This window comes from Lissotriton vulgaris, chromosome 5, assembly GCF_964263255.1.
Source record: "Lissotriton vulgaris chromosome 5, aLisVul1.2, whole genome shotgun sequence".
In the NCBI taxonomy this organism is placed as follows: Eukaryota; Metazoa; Chordata; class Amphibia; order Caudata; family Salamandridae; genus Lissotriton; species Lissotriton vulgaris.
This window is the reverse complement of record NC_141693.1, coordinates 2027652709-2027674472: the sequence shown is the minus strand read 5'-3', so window position 1 is coordinate 2027674472 and position 21764 is coordinate 2027652709. Positions and strand designations below refer to the sequence as shown.

Below are 21764 nucleotides of genomic sequence, written 5' to 3'. Positions count from 1 at the left end.
TTCCAATCCCAAGGCATGCGTGGGAGGGGGTTCTGCAGCACAGACTGCTCCTTCCAATCCCAAGACATGTGTGGGAGGGGGTTCTGCAGCACAGACTGCTCCTTCCAATCCCAAGGCATGCGTGGGAGGGGGTTCTGCAGCACAGGCTGCTCCCTCCAATCCCAAGGCATGCATGGGAGGGGGTTCTGCAGCACAGCCTGCTCCCTCCAATCCCAAGGCATGCATGGGAGGGGGTTCTGCAGCACAGACTGCTCCTTCCAATCCCAAGGCATGCGTGGGAGGGGGTTCTGCAGCACAGACTGCTTCTTCCAATCCCAAGGCATGCATGGGATGGGGTTCTGCAGCACAGACTGCTTCTTCCAATCCCAAGGCATGCATGGGAGGGGGTTCTGCAGCACTGACTGCTTCTTCCAATCCCAAGGCATGCGTGGGAGGGGGTTCTGCAGCACAGACTGCTCCTTCCAATCCCAAGGCATGCGTGGGAGGGGGTTCTGCAGCACAGACTGCTCCTTCCAATCCCAAGGCATGCATGGGATGGGGTTCTGCAGCACAGACTGCTCCTTCCAATCCCAAGGCATGCGTGGGAGGGGGTTCTGCAGCACAGACTGCTCCTTCCAATCCCAAGGCATGCGTGGGAGGGGGTTCTGCAGCACAGACTGCTTCTTCCAATCCCAAGGCATGCATGGGATGGGATTCTGCAGCACTGACTGCTTCTTCCAATCCCAAGGCATGCGTGAGAGGGGGTTCTGCAGCACAGACTGCTCCTTCCAATCCCAAGGCATGCGTGGGAGGGGGTTCTGCAGCACAGACTGCTCCTTCCAATCCCAAGGCATGCGTGGGAGGGGGTTCTGCAGCACAGACTGCTCCTTCCAATCCCAAGGCATGCGTGGGAGGGGGTTCTGCAGCACAGACTGCTCCTTCCAATCCCAAGGCATGCGTGGGAGGGGGTCCTCAGCACAGACTGCTCCCTCCAATCCCAAGACATGCGTGGGAGGGGGTTCTGCAGCACAGACTGCTCCCTCAAATCCCAAGGCATGAAGTGGAGAGGCACTTCCCAGTACCATGGTCCACACACAGTCTCGAAGTAGCAGGTTTCCCCTCTACTTACCCTGGGGATCCACCTCTTTGGAGATCTTCAAGGCATCGGAGTTGGCCAGGTCCGAGTTCGCCGGGGAGACGGCGAGAATAAGAGCATTATCTTTGGTCACGAACTGCATGAGCATGTCCCGGATCTGGAACTCAATGTCGACTGGTTGGTCCCCGACAGGGACCTTGGTCATGCCAGGGAGGTCCACCAGAGTGAGGTTCAGCACTGGGGATGACAAGAAGTTTCACAAAGCATTTCAATGACAGTCACTTAGGACATTCGTAGTGCGCATTATAGAGCCAAAGCATGAGTAACTCCGCGGAACAACTCTTCCCCACACTTTGCCACCCACATCAGCACTCTTGAGCCCTCAAAGTCGAATATGAATCTTCCAATGCAGATTCAGAACATCATATCTGGTGGAATCATTACTGTGCACATTACAATTCAGAAAGTAAGGACTGGTCAAGTTCTACTGAACCTCCTGCAACAAAGCTTGCACCCTGCTCATGCAAGAAATGGATCCAGAATCTGCCAGAGGGATGGCTGCGTTACACACTCTACCCATGAACACCCGCTTCAGTCGCAGAGAACATACAAGAACAGTGAAAGAGGTTTTGAAATGATGGCTTCACCTCTCATGACCATGCCAGTACCCACACAATAAATGCTCACCATTGGGAGAATAAACTCGCAAGTTGATGGGGACAGGAGAAATTCCTTTGTTGGAACCAGTAACCCGATCCGTTTCCGCCTCGATTTCCTGGCGAATTTCATCAAAATCCGTGAATTTCTTCCCCTTGCAGTGGAGGAACTCGCCATATTCTAGTTAAGAATAAAAAGATGTCACTGAAAATGTACATCGCTGGCGGAAAAATGCTTTGAGATGCCACCAGCATTGACAACAAAACAGAATCCAATCAGAATCCCAGGCCATGTGCTTAACCCAGGGGAGCAGAACCAAGCTGGGACCAGGGATCATCAAGAGGATAATCATGGAATATGTGCACTGCAACCAGAGGAAGCTCCACCGTGATACCAGAGCACAAGAAAGTCAAGATCTATATGTGCTGTAACTAAGAGAAGGCTCCACAGCGGAGGTCAGGTGTCAGGACATCAGAATCAAGGTGTGTAGGAAGAGGGCAGGTCCTACTGTGGAGATCGGGGATTGTCAGGACTTCACGGGCTGTGAGCGCATCAACCAAGGGAAGGTCCCACCATGGAGATCAGGGAGAGAAAGGGCTTCAAAGGTGTGAACACAATACCAGGGGAAGGCCCCACCAAGGAGATAAGGGAGAGTCAGGGCTTCAAAGGTGTGAACACAATACCAGGGAAAGGCCCCACCATGGAGATCAGGGAGAGAAAGGGCGTCAAAGGTGTAAACACAATACCAGAGGAAGGACTCACCATGGAGATAAGGGAGAGTCAGGGCTTTAAGGGTGTAAACACAATACCAGGGGAAGGCCTCACCATGGAGATAAGGGAGAGTCAGGGCATCAAAGGTGTGAACACAATACCAGGGAAAGGCCCCACCATGGAGATCAGGGAGAGAAAGGGCTTCAAAGGTGTGAACACAATACCAGGGAAAGGCCCCACCATGGAGACCAGGGAGAGAAAGGGCTTCAAAGGTGTAAACACAATACCAGGGAAAGGCCCCACCATGGAGATAAGGGAGAGTCAGGGCTTCAAGGGTGTAAACACAATACCAGGGGAAGGCCCCACCATGGAGATAAGGGAGAGTCAGGGCTTCAAAGGTGTGAACACAATACCAGGGAAAGGCCCCACCATGGAGATCAGGGAGAGAAAGTGCGTCAAAGGTGTAAACACAATACCAGAGGAAGGACTCACCATGGAGATAAGGGAGAGTCAGGGCTTTAAGGGTGTAAACACAATACCAGGGGAAGGCCTCACCATGGAGATAAGGGAGAGTCAGGGCTTCAAGGGTGTAAACACAATACCAGAGGAAGGCCCCACCATGGAGATAAGGGAGAGTCAGGGCTTCAAAGGTGTGAACACAATACCAGGGAAAGGCCCCACCATGGAGATCAGGGAGAGAAAGGGCGTCAAAGGTGTAAACACAATACCAGAGGAAGGACTCACCATGGAGATAAGGGAGAGTCAGGGCTTTAAGGGTGTAAACACAATACCAGGGGAAGGCCTCACCATGGAGATAAGGGAGAGTCAGGGCTTCAAAGGTGTGAACACAATACCAGGGGAAGGCCCCACCATGGAGATAAGGGAGAGTCAGGGCTTCAAAGGTGTGAACACAATACCAGGTAAAGGCCCCACCATGGAGATCAGGGAGAGAAAGGGCTTCAAAGGTGTAAACACAATACCAGGGGAAGGCCTCACCATGGAGATAAGGGAGAGTCAGGGCTTTAAGGGTGTAAACACAATACCAGGGGAAGGCCTCACCATGGAGATAAGGGAGAGTCAGGGCTTCAAAGGTGTGAACACGATACCAGGGAAAGGCCCCACCATGGAGATCAGGGAGAGAAAGGGCTTCAAAGGTGTAAACACAATACCAGGGAAAGGCCCCACCATGGAGATAAGGGAGAGTCAGGGCTTCAAGGGTGTAAACACAATACCAGGGGAAGGCCTCACCATGGAGATAAGGGAGAGTCAGGGCTTCATGGGTGTAAACACAATACCAGGGAAAGGCCCCACCATGGAGATAAGGGAGAGTCAGGGCTTTAAAGGTGTGAACACAATACCAGGGAAAGGCCCCACCATGGAGATCAGGGAGAGAAAGGGCTTCAAAGGTGTAAACACAATACCAGGGAAAGGCCCCACCATGGAGATCAGGGAGAGAAAGGGCTTCAAAGGTGTAAACACAATACCAGGGAAAGGCCCCACCATGGAGATAAGGGAGAGTCAGGGCTTCAAGGGTGTAAACACAATACCAGGGAAAGGCCTCACCATGGAGATAAGGGAGAGTCAGGGCTTCAAGGGTGTAAACACAATACCAGGGAAAGGCCCCACCATGGAGATAAGGGAGAGTCAGGGCTTCAAAGGTGTGAACACAATACCAGGGAAAGGCCCCACCATGGAGATCAGGGAGAGAAAGGGCTTCAAAGGTGTAAACACAATACCAGGGAAAGGCCCCACCATGGAGATCAGGGAGAGAAAGGGCTTCAAAGGTGTAAACACAATACCAGGGAAAGGCCCCACCATGGAGATAAGGGAGAGTCAGGGCTTCAAGGGTGTAAACACAATACCAGGGAAAGGCCTCACCATGGAGATAAGGGAGAGTCAGGGCTTCAAGGGTGTAAACACAATACCAGGGAAAGGCCCCACCATGGAGATAAGGGAGAGTCAGGGCTTCAAGGGTGTAAACACAATACCAGGGGAAGGCCTCACCATGGAGATAAGGGAGAGTCAGGGCTTCAAGGGTGTAAACACAATACCAGAGGAAGGCCTCACTATGGAGATAAGGGAGAGTCAGGACTTCAAGGGTGTAAACACAATACCAGGGGAAGGCCCCACCATGGAGATAAGGGAGAGTCAGGGCTTCACGGGCTGTGAGCGCAGCTACCAAGGGAAGGGCTCACCGTGGACATATGGGAGAGGCAGGGCTTCAGGGGATATGAGCACAGAAGCACAGCAAAGCCCTGCAATAGTAAATAACGGAACAAGTCAAGAACTGTGAGCTTAGTAACCAGGAAAGGGCACACCATGGAGATCAGGGGAAGTCAGGACATCAAAGACTATATGCAAAGCACTTCTATGAAGAGCAGGGGAAGTTAGGGAGTGAAGGGCTTTCTGCATAGCAACCAAGTTAAGCCCACGCACTAGACATTGCGTCGGGCCCATCACAGATTAAGAGTTTAGGAACCCAAGGACACCCTCTCAGTGGAGGTCAAGGTAAGTCAAGACATCAAGGGTTATAAACAGTGTAGACAAGGGAGGCCACAACCATGGAGATCAGAGGGAGTCAGGATATCAAGGTCTATGCGCACACTCGCATAGGGAAGCCCCCACGACTGAGATCAGGGGTCTCGGCAATGGCTGTGAGCATAGCAAGCAAGGTAGGCCAGACGAGGTAAAGTCAAAGACTGTGCCACTGCTAAAGTAGCAGAAGGAAGCGCTATAAGAGATCGGGAGGGATTAGATATTAAGTGCTCTTTGCAACCCACAAAGACAACCAGGGGAGCCAGGGCCCATCGCAGGATATGAGTGCAGAAATCCAGGGAAATCAGGGAAATCCAGGGAAAGGAAACAGGACATCAAGGGCAATAAGCATAGTAGCAAAGGGAAACTCCCACAATGGAGTAGGGAGAGGCAGATGTCAAGAACTATGTGCATACTAACTGCGGGAGCCCCCACTATGCAGATGAAGGCGAGCCGGGACATCGGGGATTATCTGCATAGCAACCAAGAGAAGACGGAGCCTGTGTGGAAATACTAGTGTAGGAACCCAGAAACACCCTCTCGGTAGAGATCAGCGGAAGTCATGACACTTAGGGCTCTTTCCATGGTAACCAAGGGAACCCACCACTAAGAGCCCAGACATCAATTAGAAACAAAGAGACAGAGGGGACAGACTACAAAGATTTCAACAAGCCTCATCTCATTATTATGTAGTAATCCACACAACCTCACAGTATGGACACCAACGGCAATACAACATTACCTACCTCCAATCAAGGAAGCCGCTTGCCTCACTGCACAATGTGTGCTGTGCATGTTCCAATGACATTGCCTCAAAATTCAAATCAGGGTGACGCTTCACGTCTCACTACACCAAACCAAACCCTCAGTATGCTACACTCTATTGCAGCACCACAGCACAGCCAACAATAACACTGCAAAACCACATACATGAAAAACAACTTTCCACAGGCTTTTATACATCAGCCCACCAGCCCACACCACTTTTATGCACGCCACTCTTCTTTACCTACTAGAAACATCACATGATATCACTACATTATAGTACCTGCCACACCACACTCAACAGGCCATCCACGGAAGTTTAACCACAGCCGAACACTAAGTCAGAGTCGACTGTTTAATCCTACCATGCGCCACAGCTCTTTGCATTCCCCACTATTCCTGTATCAAGACCAACAGCACAGCCTCCCCAAATGCCAACATACCAGGCCACATTAAACCTCACCCTGCATTTAAGGCTACAATGTTACACCCACATCTAGACAGAAGGCGCGAGTTTTATAGCAGACCATCATATGAATTAAGTCATCACGCTTCTCTACTCCAAAACGCCACCACACAGCTACACTACTAAACCACACTACATCTATGAAATTCAACCTCCACACCACATCATCTCACTCGCCACAGTAATGGCAAACCACACAGCATTACACCCCAAAACACCACATTGTACCAACCAGCACATCTCAACTTTCTCCACTGCACATTTTCCCTAAAAGAGACCACCCACAAGGACCAGCTCTGCAACCCCTCACATATGTGCAACTTCTGTACCGGTCACACATCTTCCACATGAAAGGGAGAAAATCGCAAAACTACTTGTGTAACGATATATCTGTGCACCATGCCACAAATCTGTTCCACCTGCAGGCGTATACCGACTTTGTGGAGGGACGCCTGGCTGCCAGAATGATGTTACAGACTTCAGGAGGCAAGTCAAATGGCCTCAACTGTCGCCGCTCAATCTCCAAGCATGGAGGTGGAGACTGGACAGGTTCGGGTGGAGGACCGTCCCCTGCTGCTGCGACAGAAGGTCCTCCTGAAGAGGCAGACGAACCGGGGGATCGACTGACAAACTGAGTAGCTTGGGATACCAGTACCTTCGTGCCCAGTCCGGAGCCACAAGGATGACTTGTGCCCGGCCGCGCTTGATCTTCTTCAGCACTCTGGGCAGAAGTGGTATAGGCGGAAAGGCGTCCAAAAGACCGCAACTCCACTCGTGACGAAAAGCGTCTCCGAGCGAGTGCCGCTTTGGAAATTCCAACTCGCAGAACTGATGACATCGCACGTTCTCTTCGGTGGCGAATAGATCTAACCTAGGCTCTCCCCACTGCAGAAAGAGACCTTGCGCCACGTCCGAGTTCAGACGCCATTCGTGATCCATCATGCACCGACGGCTGAGTTCGTCCGCCCTGGCGTTCAGAGAACCTGCCAGGTGTTGAACCACCAGGGTCACTCCCTGATGTTCCAGCCATTGCCAGAGGCGCAGAGCCTCCTGGCAGAGGGTCCACATCCCCACCCCGCCCTGTTTGTTGCAGTACCACATGGCTGTGGTGTTGTCCGTGAACAACTGCACTACACTCCCCCGGACAAAGGGGAGGAATGCCTTCAGTGCAAGACGAATCGCCCGCAGCTCCAAAAGGTTGATATGGAGCCGGGACTCCGCCGGAGACCAGAGGCCTCTGATCTCCGCCTCTCCCATGTGGTCTCCCCAGCCCTGAAAGGACGCTTCCGTCACAACTACATGCTCCGGTTGGGGAAGGGAGAGGGATCTGCCGCTGACCCAATCGCGGTCCGTGAGCCACCACTGCAGCTGTCTCGCAGAGCCCTCCGAGATCAGGACATGGTCGGACAGGTTGCCCTGATGCTGGGCCCACTGAAACTTCAGGTCCCACTGCAGAGCCCGCATCCGCCAATGGGCGTGATGCACCAGAAGGATGCAGTAAGCCATCAGCCCCAGAAACCGCAGCGTCAACCTGACCGAAACTCGGGATAAAGGCTGAAAGATCGGAATCAGAGCCTGTATATCTCAAACCTGCTGTTCGGGTGAGTAAACCAGAAACAGTGCCGAGTCGAGAACCACTCCGATGAAAAGGAACTTCTGAGTGCGGCACTGGTGTGACTTCGGCACATTGATGGAGAACCCCAGCTGGTGCAAGAGGTCTGCTGTCGTCTGGAGGTGGTTGACGACTGTCTGGGGCGAGCCCGCCTTCAACAACCAGTCGTCTAGGTAGGGGAAGACTGAAACCCCTAACCTGCGCAGATGAGATGCGACCACCGCCATCACCTTTGTGAACACCCGTGGGGCGCTGGTAAGGCCGAAGGGGAGCACGGTAAACTGAAAGTGCTCGTGGCCTATCGTGAACCGTAGGTAACGCCGGTGGGCCGGCAGTACGGGGATGTGGAAATAAACATCCTGCAAGTCCAACGCCACCATCCAGTCTCCTGGGTCCAGGGCAGCTAAGACCTGAGCCAGAGTCAGCATCTTGAACTTCTCCTTCCGGAGGAAGCCGTTGACGTTCCGTAGATCCAAGATAGGGCGTAGGCCCCCTTTGCCCTTCTTGGGTACCAGAAAGTAGTGGGAGTAGCAACCACGTCCTACTTCTGGCCCAGGAACGCACTCAATGGCCCCCTTGGCCAAGAGGGCCAAAACTTCCTCCTGCAGAAGCCGCAAATGATCGCCCGAAACGCGGTGGTGTTGCGGTGGCATGGCTTGAGGGGTCGTCTCGAAGGGGAGGGAGTAGCCCCTCCGGAAGATCTGCAGCACCCACCTGTCCGAAGTGACAGTGCGCCAGTGAGAGTGGTGATGGCGAATCCTGCCTCCCACTGGCGTCACATGGGCCGAGAAGCACGGACTAGGAGGGTTTAGAGGTGGATGCTGCGGGGGAGGGTGTGGACTGGCCTGGCCATTGTCCCCGACCGCCTCCACGGCGATTGCCACGGCAGCCACTGCGCTGGATGTTAGTCTGCGGCGTGTGGCTGGCAGCATGTGTGGGGTGCCCCTTCCTTGGCCACAAAAGGAGCGAAAGGCACCCATTTGCTGGCGAGGGGCCGAGAGGCCCAAGGACTTGGCCGTAGCCCTGGAGTCCTTAAAGCGCTCAAGCGCATGGTCTGCCTTGTCGCCAAAAAGGTGACAGCTGCGTTGCACGACGGGCGAGGGGAAGGCAAAGAGTGACAACGCTTCTTCAACTTCTTGTGATTTGCCTTACCTGACTCAGAGTGCAAAGACTTGGAAAGGTGGTGATGGCTCGGCGGCCGGTCCCTCGACCTACCATGGGACCGGGACCTGGAATGGCGTGGAGCCGACTCCCGGGCCTCTAGCCTCTTTTGGGACTGCTCCCACAGGGCCCGGCAGTGGGGGCACGACTCAGAGTCGTGGTCGGGCACTAGGCAGTAGAGACACTCACAGTGCGGGTCCGTCACCGACATCGTGCGGGGACAAGCCACGCAAGACTTTAAACCGGGCATCCCCATAAACCTGGAGTAGAAGTACTAAAAAAATAGAGACAAAAGTCCCAAAAAACTCAGTCAAAAAATGAGTGGGGGGTACCGCTCTCTCCGGATCTGCGCTTGCTGGCGCAGAAAAAGAAAGAACTGACGTCAGCATGCGTGGGGGATCTAAGTAGCTCCAGCGACATCATCTCGGCGACTACGACGCCAACGACGACTACTACCTACGCGCAGGGATACTGCTGACAAAAACTTTCCGGATCCAGTCTGAGGATTATTCTAAGGTAAGAAATCTATCACTAACGTGTCGCTTTCAGATAATGTAATACATTAATGCCCTTTTTACATCTAAAGTGTGTAATGCCCTTTCTGCAACTGTTTGTGGGAAAAACACAGGTAAATCAATATACTGATTATTACGGAAGCTGGAAACTACTTTTGGGAGGAATTTAGGGATAGTTCTAAGCCCTACCCTGTCCATGCGTAGTTTAAAGAAAGGCTCTTCTAGGATTAACGCCTGAATTTTACTGACTCTTCTAAGAGAAGTAAAAAGCAATTAAAAAGGCAAGTTTCCATGAAAGATATTGCAACTGACAAATGTAATGGTTCAAAAGGAGGGGCCATTAATCTTGTTAGGACAATGTTTAAATTCCATGCCGGAGCAGATGGAAGTCTGGGGGGGAACCACTCTTTTATATCCCGCACGAAAGCTTTTAGAACAGAAATTTTAAACACTGATGTGTGTTGTTTATTCTGGAGATATGCTGCAATAGCTGCAAGATGTAACGTTATAGTAGTATATGCAAATCCTTCAGTTTGTAAATGCAATAGGTATAAGATAAGTGTAGAGGGTTAACTTTTTATTTGTGACAGACTATAACAAATTGTTTCCATTTTGCTGCATAACATTCTTATTCTTAACCCCTTGCCTGCTCATGACGGCTCCCGGCCGGCATGCGTCACGGTGGGCTTGTGCGCACGACGGCCGAATCCCGCCGGCCGTTTATTTCTCCCGCACAGCTTGGAAAATAAACCTGCGTCCAAGGGGTTAACCCCTTCGACGCTGATGACGAGCTGAGCTCGTCATCGCGTAGCCTCCTCGCACGCTGATGACGAGCCCAGCTCGTCACGTAAAGTGCGTTTTTTAAAAACCCAGCGTGCAAGCGGAATTCCGCTAGCGCGCATGCAGTTAAAGAATATTCATACAGTCTTGAGGTAAATATATGCATCGACTCAAAGAAAACGTCTTGGAACAAAAACAACTTGTAATCACTCAAACCCAACACTAGATGGTGGACTTATGCAAATAATGTGTATCTACAGCATACATGCCTCGAACAGTAAGATTTCCTTGTGTCTACTCTTTTGGCGGGGGAAGCTACCTGATAGCAAACAAAAAGAGGAAAAAAATCTGTTTGTGTAACAAATGCCATGCTATGCTGGTGGGCAAGAAGTTGGACACTGAAGAAAATGCACAGACAATACGTGGGAGGAAAGGCAAACAGGAAATGCAGAGGAACACGCACACATGCAACACACAACACCAAATCTTAATTTCAACAGTTTCATACGTTTTTGGTGGTGCCACAAGGGGAAGGAGTTAGTTGCTGGACACAGGTGCGAGCAGAGAAAACGTTTAATGGTTCTGAGCTTCACATCGCACTGTACTACAGGAAGCAGATCACACAGTATCACAGGAAGCAGATCACTCAGTATCACAGGAACACGATCACTCAGTACCACAGGAAGCAGATCACTCAGTACCACAGGAAGCAGATCACTCAGTGCCACAGGAACAAGATCACTCCGTACCACAGGAACAAGATCACTCCGTACCACAGGAACAAGATCACTCAGTACCACAGGAAGCAGATCACTCAGTATCACAGGAACAAGATCACTCAGTATCACAGGAACAAGATCACTCAGTACCACAGGAAGCAGATCACTCGGTACCACAGGAAGCAGATCACTCGGTACCACAGGAAGCAGATCACTCGGTATCAGAGGAAGCAGATCACTCAGTACCACAGGAAGAACAATTGTTACTTACCTGTAAACAGGTGGTTCTCCAGTATTGGTGTCTTTCATAGATTCACATGCTTGAATATTCCCAGTCGTCGAAGTGGGAATCCCACGGTAAATAAAGTAGCAATAATGCTAATATATATATATGTAATATCATAATACATAATAAAACAGATAAAATATACACTGAAAAACCTCAACAAAGGTTCCTACATAGGAATGCATTAGAGAGAAAAAACTCATTTGCAACATATCAGTGTCATTATGTTAGTCCAAACTGCAGCCAATCAGGCTCAAGCACCCTCTAGAACCTTCTCCTCAGAAGCTCAAGCCCTCAGATTTTCGAAGCACAAGTAATAAGAGCGTATGAGGAGAAAAGAGCCTCTGAGGGGAGGAGGGAGGGTCGCATGTGAATCTATGAAAGACACCAATACTGTTTACAGGTGAGTAACAATTGTTCTTCTCCAGTATTAGGGGTGTCTTTCATAGATTCACATGCTTGAATAGAATAGATAGCAGTAACCTCCTTAGAAGCTGAGATTGCAATATATTCTTAACACTTGAACAGAAGAACATATAGCTTAAAAGCATAGGCAATCTCAAAGAAATGGAGGAGGGAACAGAGGCTCACCTTATTTGAAAAGATGACGAAGCACTGCTTGCCCCACTGCGGTATCCGCTTCGTTGATAGCCTCCAAACAATGTCTGGTAAAGGTGTGCCTGCTGGACCATGTCGCTGCCCGACAAATCTGGTGTAGAGGCACCCCCGCAAACAACGCGGTGGATGATGCCATCGCTCTCGTTGAATGTGCCTTCACTGGACGCGGTAAAGGCCTGCCAGCCTGCTGGTGACAAAAGGATATGGCTGAAGAGAGCCATCTTGCAACTGTTTGTTTAGTCACTGAATGCCCCTTCCGCAGCTGTCCATATGCTATAAATAACTGATCGGATTTACAGAAAGGGGTTGTTCTTGAAATGTAGAATTTTAGACAACGCTTGATGTCTAAAGAATGTAGTCGTTGTTCTGCTGGAGATTTAGGATCCGGGAAAAAAGTTTTTAAGAAGACAGGTTCGTTCAAATGGAAGTCAGTAGGTACTTTCGGCAGAAACGTAGGATTGGTACGAAGTGACACTCCATCAGGCTTAAACTGTAAATACGGAGGCTTGATGGTAAAAGCGTGAAGGTCACTTACACGACGAGACGATGTTAAAGCCAAAAGTAAAGCAACCTTCCAGGTAAGAAACTTAATGTGTGCTCGGTGAATCAGCTCAAACGGAGGCTTCATAAGTTGTGACAATACTACGTTGAGGTGCCATGCCGGAGGAGGGCGCCTTAACGGAGGAAACTTCCTGAAAAGACCTTTAAAGAACTGTCGGATGATTCTGGATGAACAGAGAGACGTTGAGCCATCATGGCGGTAGCGTGAAATAGCTGCCAGAAAAACTCTCAAGGTGGCATGCGAGAGACCAGACTGAGCGAGGCTCAGAAAGAACGGCAAAAGTTGCTCCGGAGTGGAGTCAATTGGATGAACATTGGATGCAGCGCACCAATGACAGAAACGCTTCCACTTTAACTTATATGTTTTGATGGTTGATGTAGCTCTAGCAGACGCTAGAATGTCTCTACATTCTTGGGGCATACTTAAGGAGGCAAATTCAACGTACTCAGGTTCCATGCCGACAATTGAAGCGTCGATGGGTCTGGATGGCAAATTTGACCGTCGTCCATCGTCAGGAGGTCCGAACGTGGATGCAGATGAATGGGCTTGCATTGTGACATTAGAAGGAGTTCCAAAAACCAAGCCTGCCTGGGCCAACGTGGGGCGATTAGAATCAAGCGGCAGGGTTGCCTGCGCATCATCCACAACGTTCTTGGCACCAACGCGATCGGTGGAAACGCATAAGCAAACAGTCCGCTCCAATCCATGAGTAGGGCATTGCCGCTGGATTCTGGATGAGGATGCCAACTTGCGAAAGTCTGGCACTTCCGATTCACTGGGGTTGCAAAGAGGTCTATCCTGGGATGACCCCATCGGCGGAACACCAGGTCTAGAGTTGGTTGATGCAACTCCCATTCGTGAGTGGATGACGCGGACCTGCTCAGGGAATCTGCCAGTATGTTGGATGCCCCCGGCAGATGGACTGCCGTCAAAGAAATGTTGTGACGAAGTGCCCATTCCAAAATTCTTTGAGCTAGACGAGACAGAGGCTGAGATCTTGTGCCGCCCTGTTTGTTCATGTAGTGTATGCTGGTGGTGTTGTCTGTTTGAACCAGCACCGACTCCCCCTGCACCACGGGCAAGAATGCTTTAAGCGCTAGGAAGATTGCCATCAACTCCAGTCGGTTGATATGCCAGGCTCGCTGAATCGCCGTCCATTTTCCCTTGATGGAAAGGTCCAGGAGATGAGCACCCCAACCTTCCATGGACGCATCCGTGGTCAATGTCAGATCCGGAGCCTGGGCAAGGAAAGAAATCCCTTCGTCCAGATTGGCTTGTTCTTCCCACCAGAGCAGACTGGTTTTCATGCGGGGTGTGACTGTCACCTGGTCGTTGAACGACCCCGACACTTGTCGCCATTGCAGGTCCAATTCCTCCTGTACAGGACGGGTACGTAACCTGCAATTTGGGATCAGTGCGATACAAGATGATGCCATCCCCAGAAACGGCTTTAACATTCGCACAGAAACTGACTGCTTTGACCTGATGATTGAGACCAGACGAACTATCTTCTGTCGCCGTTCGATGGAGACGAAGGCTTTTGACACGTCTGTGTCTAGGATTGCTCCGAGGAAGTTCCTTTTCCGCAGAGGTGTGAAGTGTGACTTTTCCACATTGATGGTCAACCCTAGAGACTTGAACAGGTTTTGGCACAAACGTGTGTCGTGAGCCAACTGTAGCGAGGATTGGGATTTTAGAAGACAATCGTCCAGGTAAGGAAATATCTGAACTCCCTGAAGAAGCAGATGAGCCATGACCGGAGCCAGAACCTTCGTGAAAACACGAGGAGCTGATCGGAGGCCAAAAGGTAGGACTCTGAACTGATAGTGAACGTGACCCACCTTGAACCTCAAGTATTGCCGATGTCGATGGATAATTGGCACATGAAAATAGGCGTCTTGCAGGTCTATTGTCGTTAAGAAATCTCCGCTGCAGAGAAGTCGCAAGACTTCCGATAACGTCAACATGCGGAAAGATTGTTGTTTGAGGAATAGATTGAGAGCTCTCAAGTCCATAATGGGACGCCACTTCCCCGTCTTCTTTAGAATGAGGAAAACCTTGAATAGAAACCTTTCCTTTGCTGAGATACAGGAACCACTTCGACTGCACCCTTTGTTAACAAAAGAAGAACTTGATGTTGCAGTTCCTCTAGATGGGGAGGTGGCGGGCCCGAAGGCGGAGAATGTGGAGGAATCTCTGTGAACTCCAAGGCATGACCCTTGCGCTCAATGTCCAAAACCCATTGGTCTGATGTTATTAGAGACCACAGGGAGTAAAACTGCGAGATTCGCCCTCCAACATTCTGCTGAACTCGAAAGTCAATGACGTTTGTTGTTGTTGTTGGATCCTCTATAATTAGACTTTCCTCTATAGGACTTGGAGTGTTGCTGACGAGAAGATTGCTGGTTTGAGTAATGCTGGTTCCCCTGATTGTACTGGCGGTACTGTGATTGTCCTCCTCGTGAAAAATTGGACGAGGTGCCCCGTCCACGCGCCCCACGAAAAGGCTGCTTCTTGAACTGTAAGGACCCAAGCGACTTTGCCGTGTCGGTATCTTTCTTTATGGATTCTAACGATTCATCGATGTGAGACCCAAACAAAGATTCTCCGTCATACGGCATGTCAAGTATTTTTGACTGGACCTCTTGCCGGAACGACGTGGATTTCAGCCAACCCTGGCGTCGGAGCGCCGCAGCACTGGCAAGAATACGGAAGGCAGTACCCGCAACGTCCACAGCACAGTCAATTATTTCGTCCGATGCCCTTCGCCCATCTTGAAGGATCTGGTGTGCTTCCGCTCTGGATGTTTCCGGAATTAGCGCAATCAGCGCCGAAATATCTGACCACATTTAACGGTCGAAACGACCTAAAATGGCCAAAGCATTAGCGGCACGGGCTGAAGTAGACGCCATGGACGAAAACTTTTTCCCAATTGCATCCAAACGTCGACCCTCTCTATCAGGAGGGGAGGTGATAGGAGCTGCCAGGTTGCGCGCACGACGTTGCGCTGCCTGAGTCACTACGGAGTCTGGCTTAGGATGCGAGAGTAAACATGCAGGCGAGCCCGCTGGGGCCTTATATTTCTTTTCCAATCGAGGTATTTGAGCAGGCAAGGAGTTAGGAGCCTGCATGATTTTCATTCCCTCCTTCCAAACAAACTCGATGATTGGTATGGTATGGACTTGCTTATAAGGCTGGTTCTTAAAATCATAAAGGAAACAGTCTTCCTCTCGCTGCACTCTAGGTAATTTGAAGCGGTCTGTCGCTTTATCCATCAATTTATGGAAGCTAGCGATGTCAACCGGAGGTGAATCACTGGAATCGCCCTGTTGTGGCGAGGGTGTCTGTATTCGATAGTCATCGAATTCCGCCATATCTGGATCTTGTTCATCATCTGTATCCTGATTAACTTCCCCTTCCTCTCTTTCCGGCTCCGACTCATCATCCACATCTTGTTGTGAATTAGTGGGGATAGCTGGACGTGGCTCTTCTGATGGAGCAGCCTGCCTAGGAGGAGTTTGCTGAGGCTGAAAAGACATTGCGGCGTCAGAGGTAACATGTCCCGGAGTACCCTGGGGGGTAGGCGGAAATCTTCTATTGTAATCATCCAACATATGTTGGAGGTTGGAAAATAGCGATACTGGAAAAGTCGCCATAGGAACCTGCACATATTGTTCTTCGTGCTGGTCTATAGCCTCATCCTCGTCCTCTTCAGAACTAGTGTCCTGACATTTGATTATCAAATCCGATGGACTCTGAGCATCACCATAAACAGTGTCGTCCGGAACGGATTCCGTTTCATGGTCCGTTACGAATAATGGAGAAGGTGGCTGTAGAGTAGGAGTTGGCAGTTGGAGAGCAGAATCCTCAACTTTGCTGACAGAAGACTCCGTAACGACTGCAGGGACTGAAATGTCCAAGGGCACTAAGGGCATATTGGCGAAGGACAGTGATCCTGAAGTGGATGCTGCGTCCTCTGGCTGTGACCCTGACGGTAATGGTAACGCTGTCGTCGACACAGCCGTTGACGTAGACATTTGCGTTGACGACGATGATTTTGAAACAGTCGTCGGAGACGGTGATGTCTTGGATGTATTCGTCGACGTTGAAGGCTCTGATACAACCATCGACGTCGTTTTCATCGACGGGATCGTCGTCGAATCCTTGGATGAAATCTTCGCCGTTGACGAAGCTGTCGTCGACGAGCTGGTCGACGTGGTCCTCGACGTCGACGGTGTTTTCGACGTCGACGGGGTCTTCGACGTTGACGGGGTCTTCGACGTCGACGGTGTCTTCGTCGTCGACGGAGTCTTCAACGTCGACGGGAGCTTAGCCGTCGATGGGATCTTCGACGTCGACGCCGATGACTTCTTCGTCGACGTTGGCTTCTTCGTCGACGATATAATAGGGATCGTCGACGAGACTGAAGAGGTAGTGGCTTTCGTAGTCGTGAAAGCTGTCGACGATAACCTCGCCGACGACGACGTCGTTGTGGCAGTAGTCGTCGACGAAGCCACAGCAGCCAATCTCGTCGATGGAATGGTCGTCGACGAGCCCGTCAACAACACTTATAGAGGCTGGAAAAGACGCCTGAGAGCCAGGTCTCATGGGCGTAGACACAGCAGTCATAGTAGCAGTAGGTTTTATTGGAGCTACAGTCAAGGCCAGCTTTTTCCTCTTTAGAAAAGGAGATGGTAACTCCTGAACACTGCCACGCTTGGAAGCCACAGTAGAAGGACCTGACTGGAAACTTTCTGCGTCTGATAGAACTGCGTCCTTATCTTGAAGGCGCTTCAGCCATAACAGAAGACGACCCTCCCTGTCTCTGAGGGTTTTAGCAGGGAAAGTTCTACAGAACTTACAGTCAGCCACCTTGTGTTCTGGATATAAGCAGTAAATACACTTTTGGTGGGGGTCCTTCTCAAATAAACGCAGTTTCCCACAGGAAGAGCAAGGTCTAAATAAAGGCTTCTTACTTGACATCTTGAGAAAACACTGAGTAGAAGAGTAGCTATGAAGAAAACTGAGCAGAGCTCAGGGAGACTCCCTTCACACGACGTGCGGTAGAAAATCTGGGGGCTTGAGCTTCTGAGGAGAAGGTTCTAGAGGGTGCTTGAGCCTGATTGGCTGCAGTTTGGACTAACATAATGGCACTGATATGTTGCAAATGAGTTTTTTCTCTCTAATGCATTCCTATGTAGGAACCTTTGTTGAGGTTTTTCAGTGTATATTTTATCTGTTTTATTATGTATTATGATATTACATATATATATATATATATTAGCATTATTGCTATTTTATTTACCGTGGGACTCCCACTTCGACGACGGGGAATATTCAAGCATGTGAATCTATGAAAGACACCCCTAATACTGGAGAAGCAGCTCACTCAGTACCACAGAAACCAACTCACTCAGTTCCACAGGAACCAGATCACTCAGTACTACGGGAAGCAGATCACTCAGTATCACAGGAAGCAGATCACTCAGTACCACATAAAGCAGATCACTCAGTACCACATGAAGCAGATCACCCAGTACCACAGGAAGCATATCACCCAGTGCCACAGGAAGCAGATCACTCGGTATCACAGGAAGCAGATCACTCAGTACCACAGGAACCAGATCACTCAGTACCACAGGCACCAGATCACTCAGTACCACAGGCACCAGATCACTCAGTACCACAGGCACCAGATCACTCAGTACCACAGGCACCAGATCACTCAGTACCACAGGCACCAGATCACAGGATGCAGATCACTCAGTACCATAGGAGCCAGATCACTCAGTACCTTAGGAGCCAGATCACTCAGTACCTTAGGATACAGATCACTCAGTACCATCGGAACCAGATCACTCAGTACCATCGGAACCAGAACACTCAGTACCATCGGAACCAGATCCCTCAGTACCTTCGGAACCGGATCCCTCAGTACCATCGGAACCAGATCACTCAGTACAGCAGAAACTAGATCACTCAGTACCATCGGAACCAGATCACTCAGTACAGCAGAAACTAGATCACTCAGTAACACAGGAAGCAGACCACTCAGTTCCACAGGAACCATATCACTCAGTACCACAGAAACCAGATCACTCAGTACCACAAGAACCAGATCACTCAGTACCACAAGAACCAGATCACTCAGTACCACAAGAACCAGATCACTCAGTACCACAGGAACCAGATCACTCCGTATCATGGGATCCCTTTGTCCTGCTTGAGAATGGTGCTTCAATAATGGGGTGCTGCATATCATGTTTGGGAAGACAAAGGGGGGGTTCTCATTAGATGTTCTCTTACCCGTGTTGCTGTTCACCAGCTGCAGCACCAGGGGGCGCCTCGTGACAATACCGGACCCACGGGGCAGAAAGTCTCTGAAACGACACAGAAGATCACCATTACCAAACATGTGTTGACAAGCCCTCGGATGTGATCACACCCAACCCAGGGTGATGGACTGAAAGACCGGTGCATCTAAACACCATCATTGCTGCAGCAATTCCCCTGCTGTGCTGAAGAACTCAGAAAACAATGCAATCATGACGAGCTCAGCTCGTCATGAGCGTTCGAGAGTTGTACCTCATGACGAGCTGAGCTCGTCATGAGCATCGAAGGGGCTATAGGCTGTTGGGGTTTTCACCCCTGCCTCTCCACCTTTGTAGAGAGATGCCAGACTAGAGTAGCGACCAACTCTTCCCCTGCTACCTGGGACCTCTGAAGGATAGGAGTAACTCTACCCCAGCTCCGCCCAACACATTTCAGAAATGAACACATACGAATGGCTGTAAATAATAATTCCTTTATCTGCATTGAAGAAAAGAAATAGTTTGGAAACAAAAAGGTACATAGATTGATGGCTTCTTTCAGATGGATGGCAAAGTCCAGACACTGATCACCATTCACAGCACCAAGACACCCGTAGGGTCACCATATGCTCCAGACGTCATCATCATCCTTAAGCCCGCGCCTTCAGGGAGCAATGGGGAATGGTTCACTGGGTCAATGTCACCCACTTCTGAGGCGACATCAATGCTTCCAATTCACCAGGTGGGCCCTTCATAACAATCGCGCCCTCCAGACCTAAAGCTAATTTCCAATTAAAGACCCAGAGATCAAGATCTGGACAAGCTGCCCCTTGGGGAGTGAGTCCCCCTGGAGAGTGAGTCCCCTTGGAGAGTGCCACCCGCAGCCATCCAAGGAGCCACCCGCACCCATCCAAGGAACCACCCGCAGCCATCCAGGGAGCCACCCGCAGCCATCCAGGGAGCCACCCGCAGCCATCCAAGGAGCCACCCGCAGCCATCCAAGGAGCCACCCGCAGCCATCCAAGGAGCCACCCGCAGCCATCCAAGGAGCCACCCGCAGCCATCTAAGGAGCCACCCGCAGCCATCCAAGGAGCCACACGCAGCCATCCAAGGAGCCACCCGCAGCCATCCAAGGAGTCACCCACAGCCATCCAAGGTGCCACCCGCAGCCATCCAAGGAGCCACCCGCAGCCATCCAAGGAGCCACCCGCAGCCATCCAAGGAGTCACCCGCAGCCATCCAAGGAGTCACCCGCAGCCATCCAAGGAGCCACCCGCAGCCATCCAAGGAGCCACCCGCAGCCATCCAAGGAGCCACCCACAGCCATCTAAGGAGCCACCCGCAGCCATCCAAGGACCCACCCGCAGCCATCCAAGGACCCACCCGCAGCCATCCAAGGAGCCACCCGCAGCCATCCAAGGAGCCACCCGCAGCCATCTAAGGAGCCACCCGCAGCCATCCAAGGAGCCACACGCAGCCATCCAAGGAGCCACACGCAGCCATCCAAGGAGCCACCCGCAGCCATCCAAGGAGCCACCCGCAGCCATCTAAGGAGCCACCTGCAGCCATCCAAGGAGCCACCTGCAGCCATCCATTTCTAGAGGAGCCCCCTGCAGTGATCCATTTGTAAAGAACCCACCTGCAGCCATCCGTTTTTAAAGGAGACACCCGCAGCCATCCCAAGGAGCCAGGTACAGCCATCCAAGGAGCCACATGCAGCCATCCAAGGAGCCACATGCAGCCATCCAAGGAGCCACATGCAGCCATCCAAGGAGCCACATGCAGCCATCCAAGGAGCCACACGCAGCCATCCAAGGAGCCACACGCAGCCATCCAAGGAGCCACACGCAGCCATCCAAGGAGCCAACCGCAGCCATCCAAGGAGCCACCCGCAGTCATCCAAGGAGCCACCTGCAGCCATCCGTTTGTAAAGGAGCCACCCGCAGCCATTCAAGGAACCACCCGCAGCCATCCAAGGAGTCACCCGCAGCCATCCAAGGAGTCACCCGCAGCCATCCAAGGAGTCACCCACAGCCATCCAAGGAGTCACCCACAGCCATCCGTTTGTAAAGGAGCCACCCGCAGCCATTCAAGGAACCACCCGCAGCCATCCAAGGAGTCACCCGCAGCCATCCAAGGAGTCACCCGCAGCCATCCAAGGAGTCACCCGCAGCCATCCAAGGAGTCACCCACAGCCATCCAAGGAGTCACCCACAGCCATCCAAGGAGCCACACGCAGCCATCCAAGGAGTCACCCACAGCCATCCAAGGTGCCACCCACAGCCATCCAAGGAGCCACCCACAGCCATCCCAGGAGTCACCCACAGCCATCCAAGGTGCCACCCACAGCCATCCAAGGTGCCACCCACAGCCATCCAAGGTGCCACCCGCTGCCATCCAAGGTGCCACCCGCTGCCATCCAAGGAGCCACCCGCAGCCATCCAGGGAGCCACCCGCAGCCATCCAAGGAGCCACCCGTAGCCATCCAAGGAGCCACCCGCAGCCATCCAAGGAGCCACCCGCAGCCATCCAAGGAGCCACCCGCAGCCATCCAAGGAGCCACCTGCTGCCATCCGTTTCTAGAGGAGCCCCCCGAAGCGATCCGTTTGCAAAGGACCCACCTGCAGCCATCCCAAGGAGCCAGGCGAAGCTATCCAAGGAGACACATGCAGCCATCAAAGGAGCCACACGCAGCCATCCTTTTGTAGAAGAGCAGGTCAGCAGGATGAAGACTGTATGACTGAGGCAGGTGCGCGGGGTCAGCAGGATGAAGTCTGGGGACTGAGGCAGGTGTGCGGGGTCAGCAGGATGAAGACACTAGTGACTGGCAGGGGTGCGGGGTCAGCGGGATGAAGACTGTAGGGACTGTGGTGGGTGTGCAGAGTCAGAGGGATAAAGACGAGGGACTGAGGCAGGTGTGTGTGGGGTCAGCGGGTGTGCGAGGTCAGCAGAATGAAGACTGTAGGGACTGAGGCAGGTGTGCGGGGTCA

The 21764-nt window shown here is 51.6% G+C and overlaps 1 protein-coding gene across 12 annotated transcripts in view; it reads right to left on the bottom strand.

Annotated features, from left to right (window-relative positions):
* The window catches only part of DNM1 (dynamin 1), a 730607-nt gene that overhangs the window by 505159 nt on the left and 203684 nt on the right, over nucleotides 1-21764 (bottom strand). For all 12 annotated transcript variants that reach the window (XM_086924906.1, XM_086924901.1, XM_086924903.1 and 9 more), the window contains exons 2-4: nucleotides 18769-18842; nucleotides 1763-1912; nucleotides 1109-1312 (exon numbers count right to left, since the gene is read on the bottom strand). In XM_086924906.1, coding sequence (XP_086781032.1) covers nucleotides 1109-1312; nucleotides 1763-1912; nucleotides 18769-18842 — 428 coding nt within the window. The remainder of the gene's footprint in view (nucleotides 1-1108; nucleotides 1313-1762; nucleotides 1913-18768; nucleotides 18843-21764) is intronic.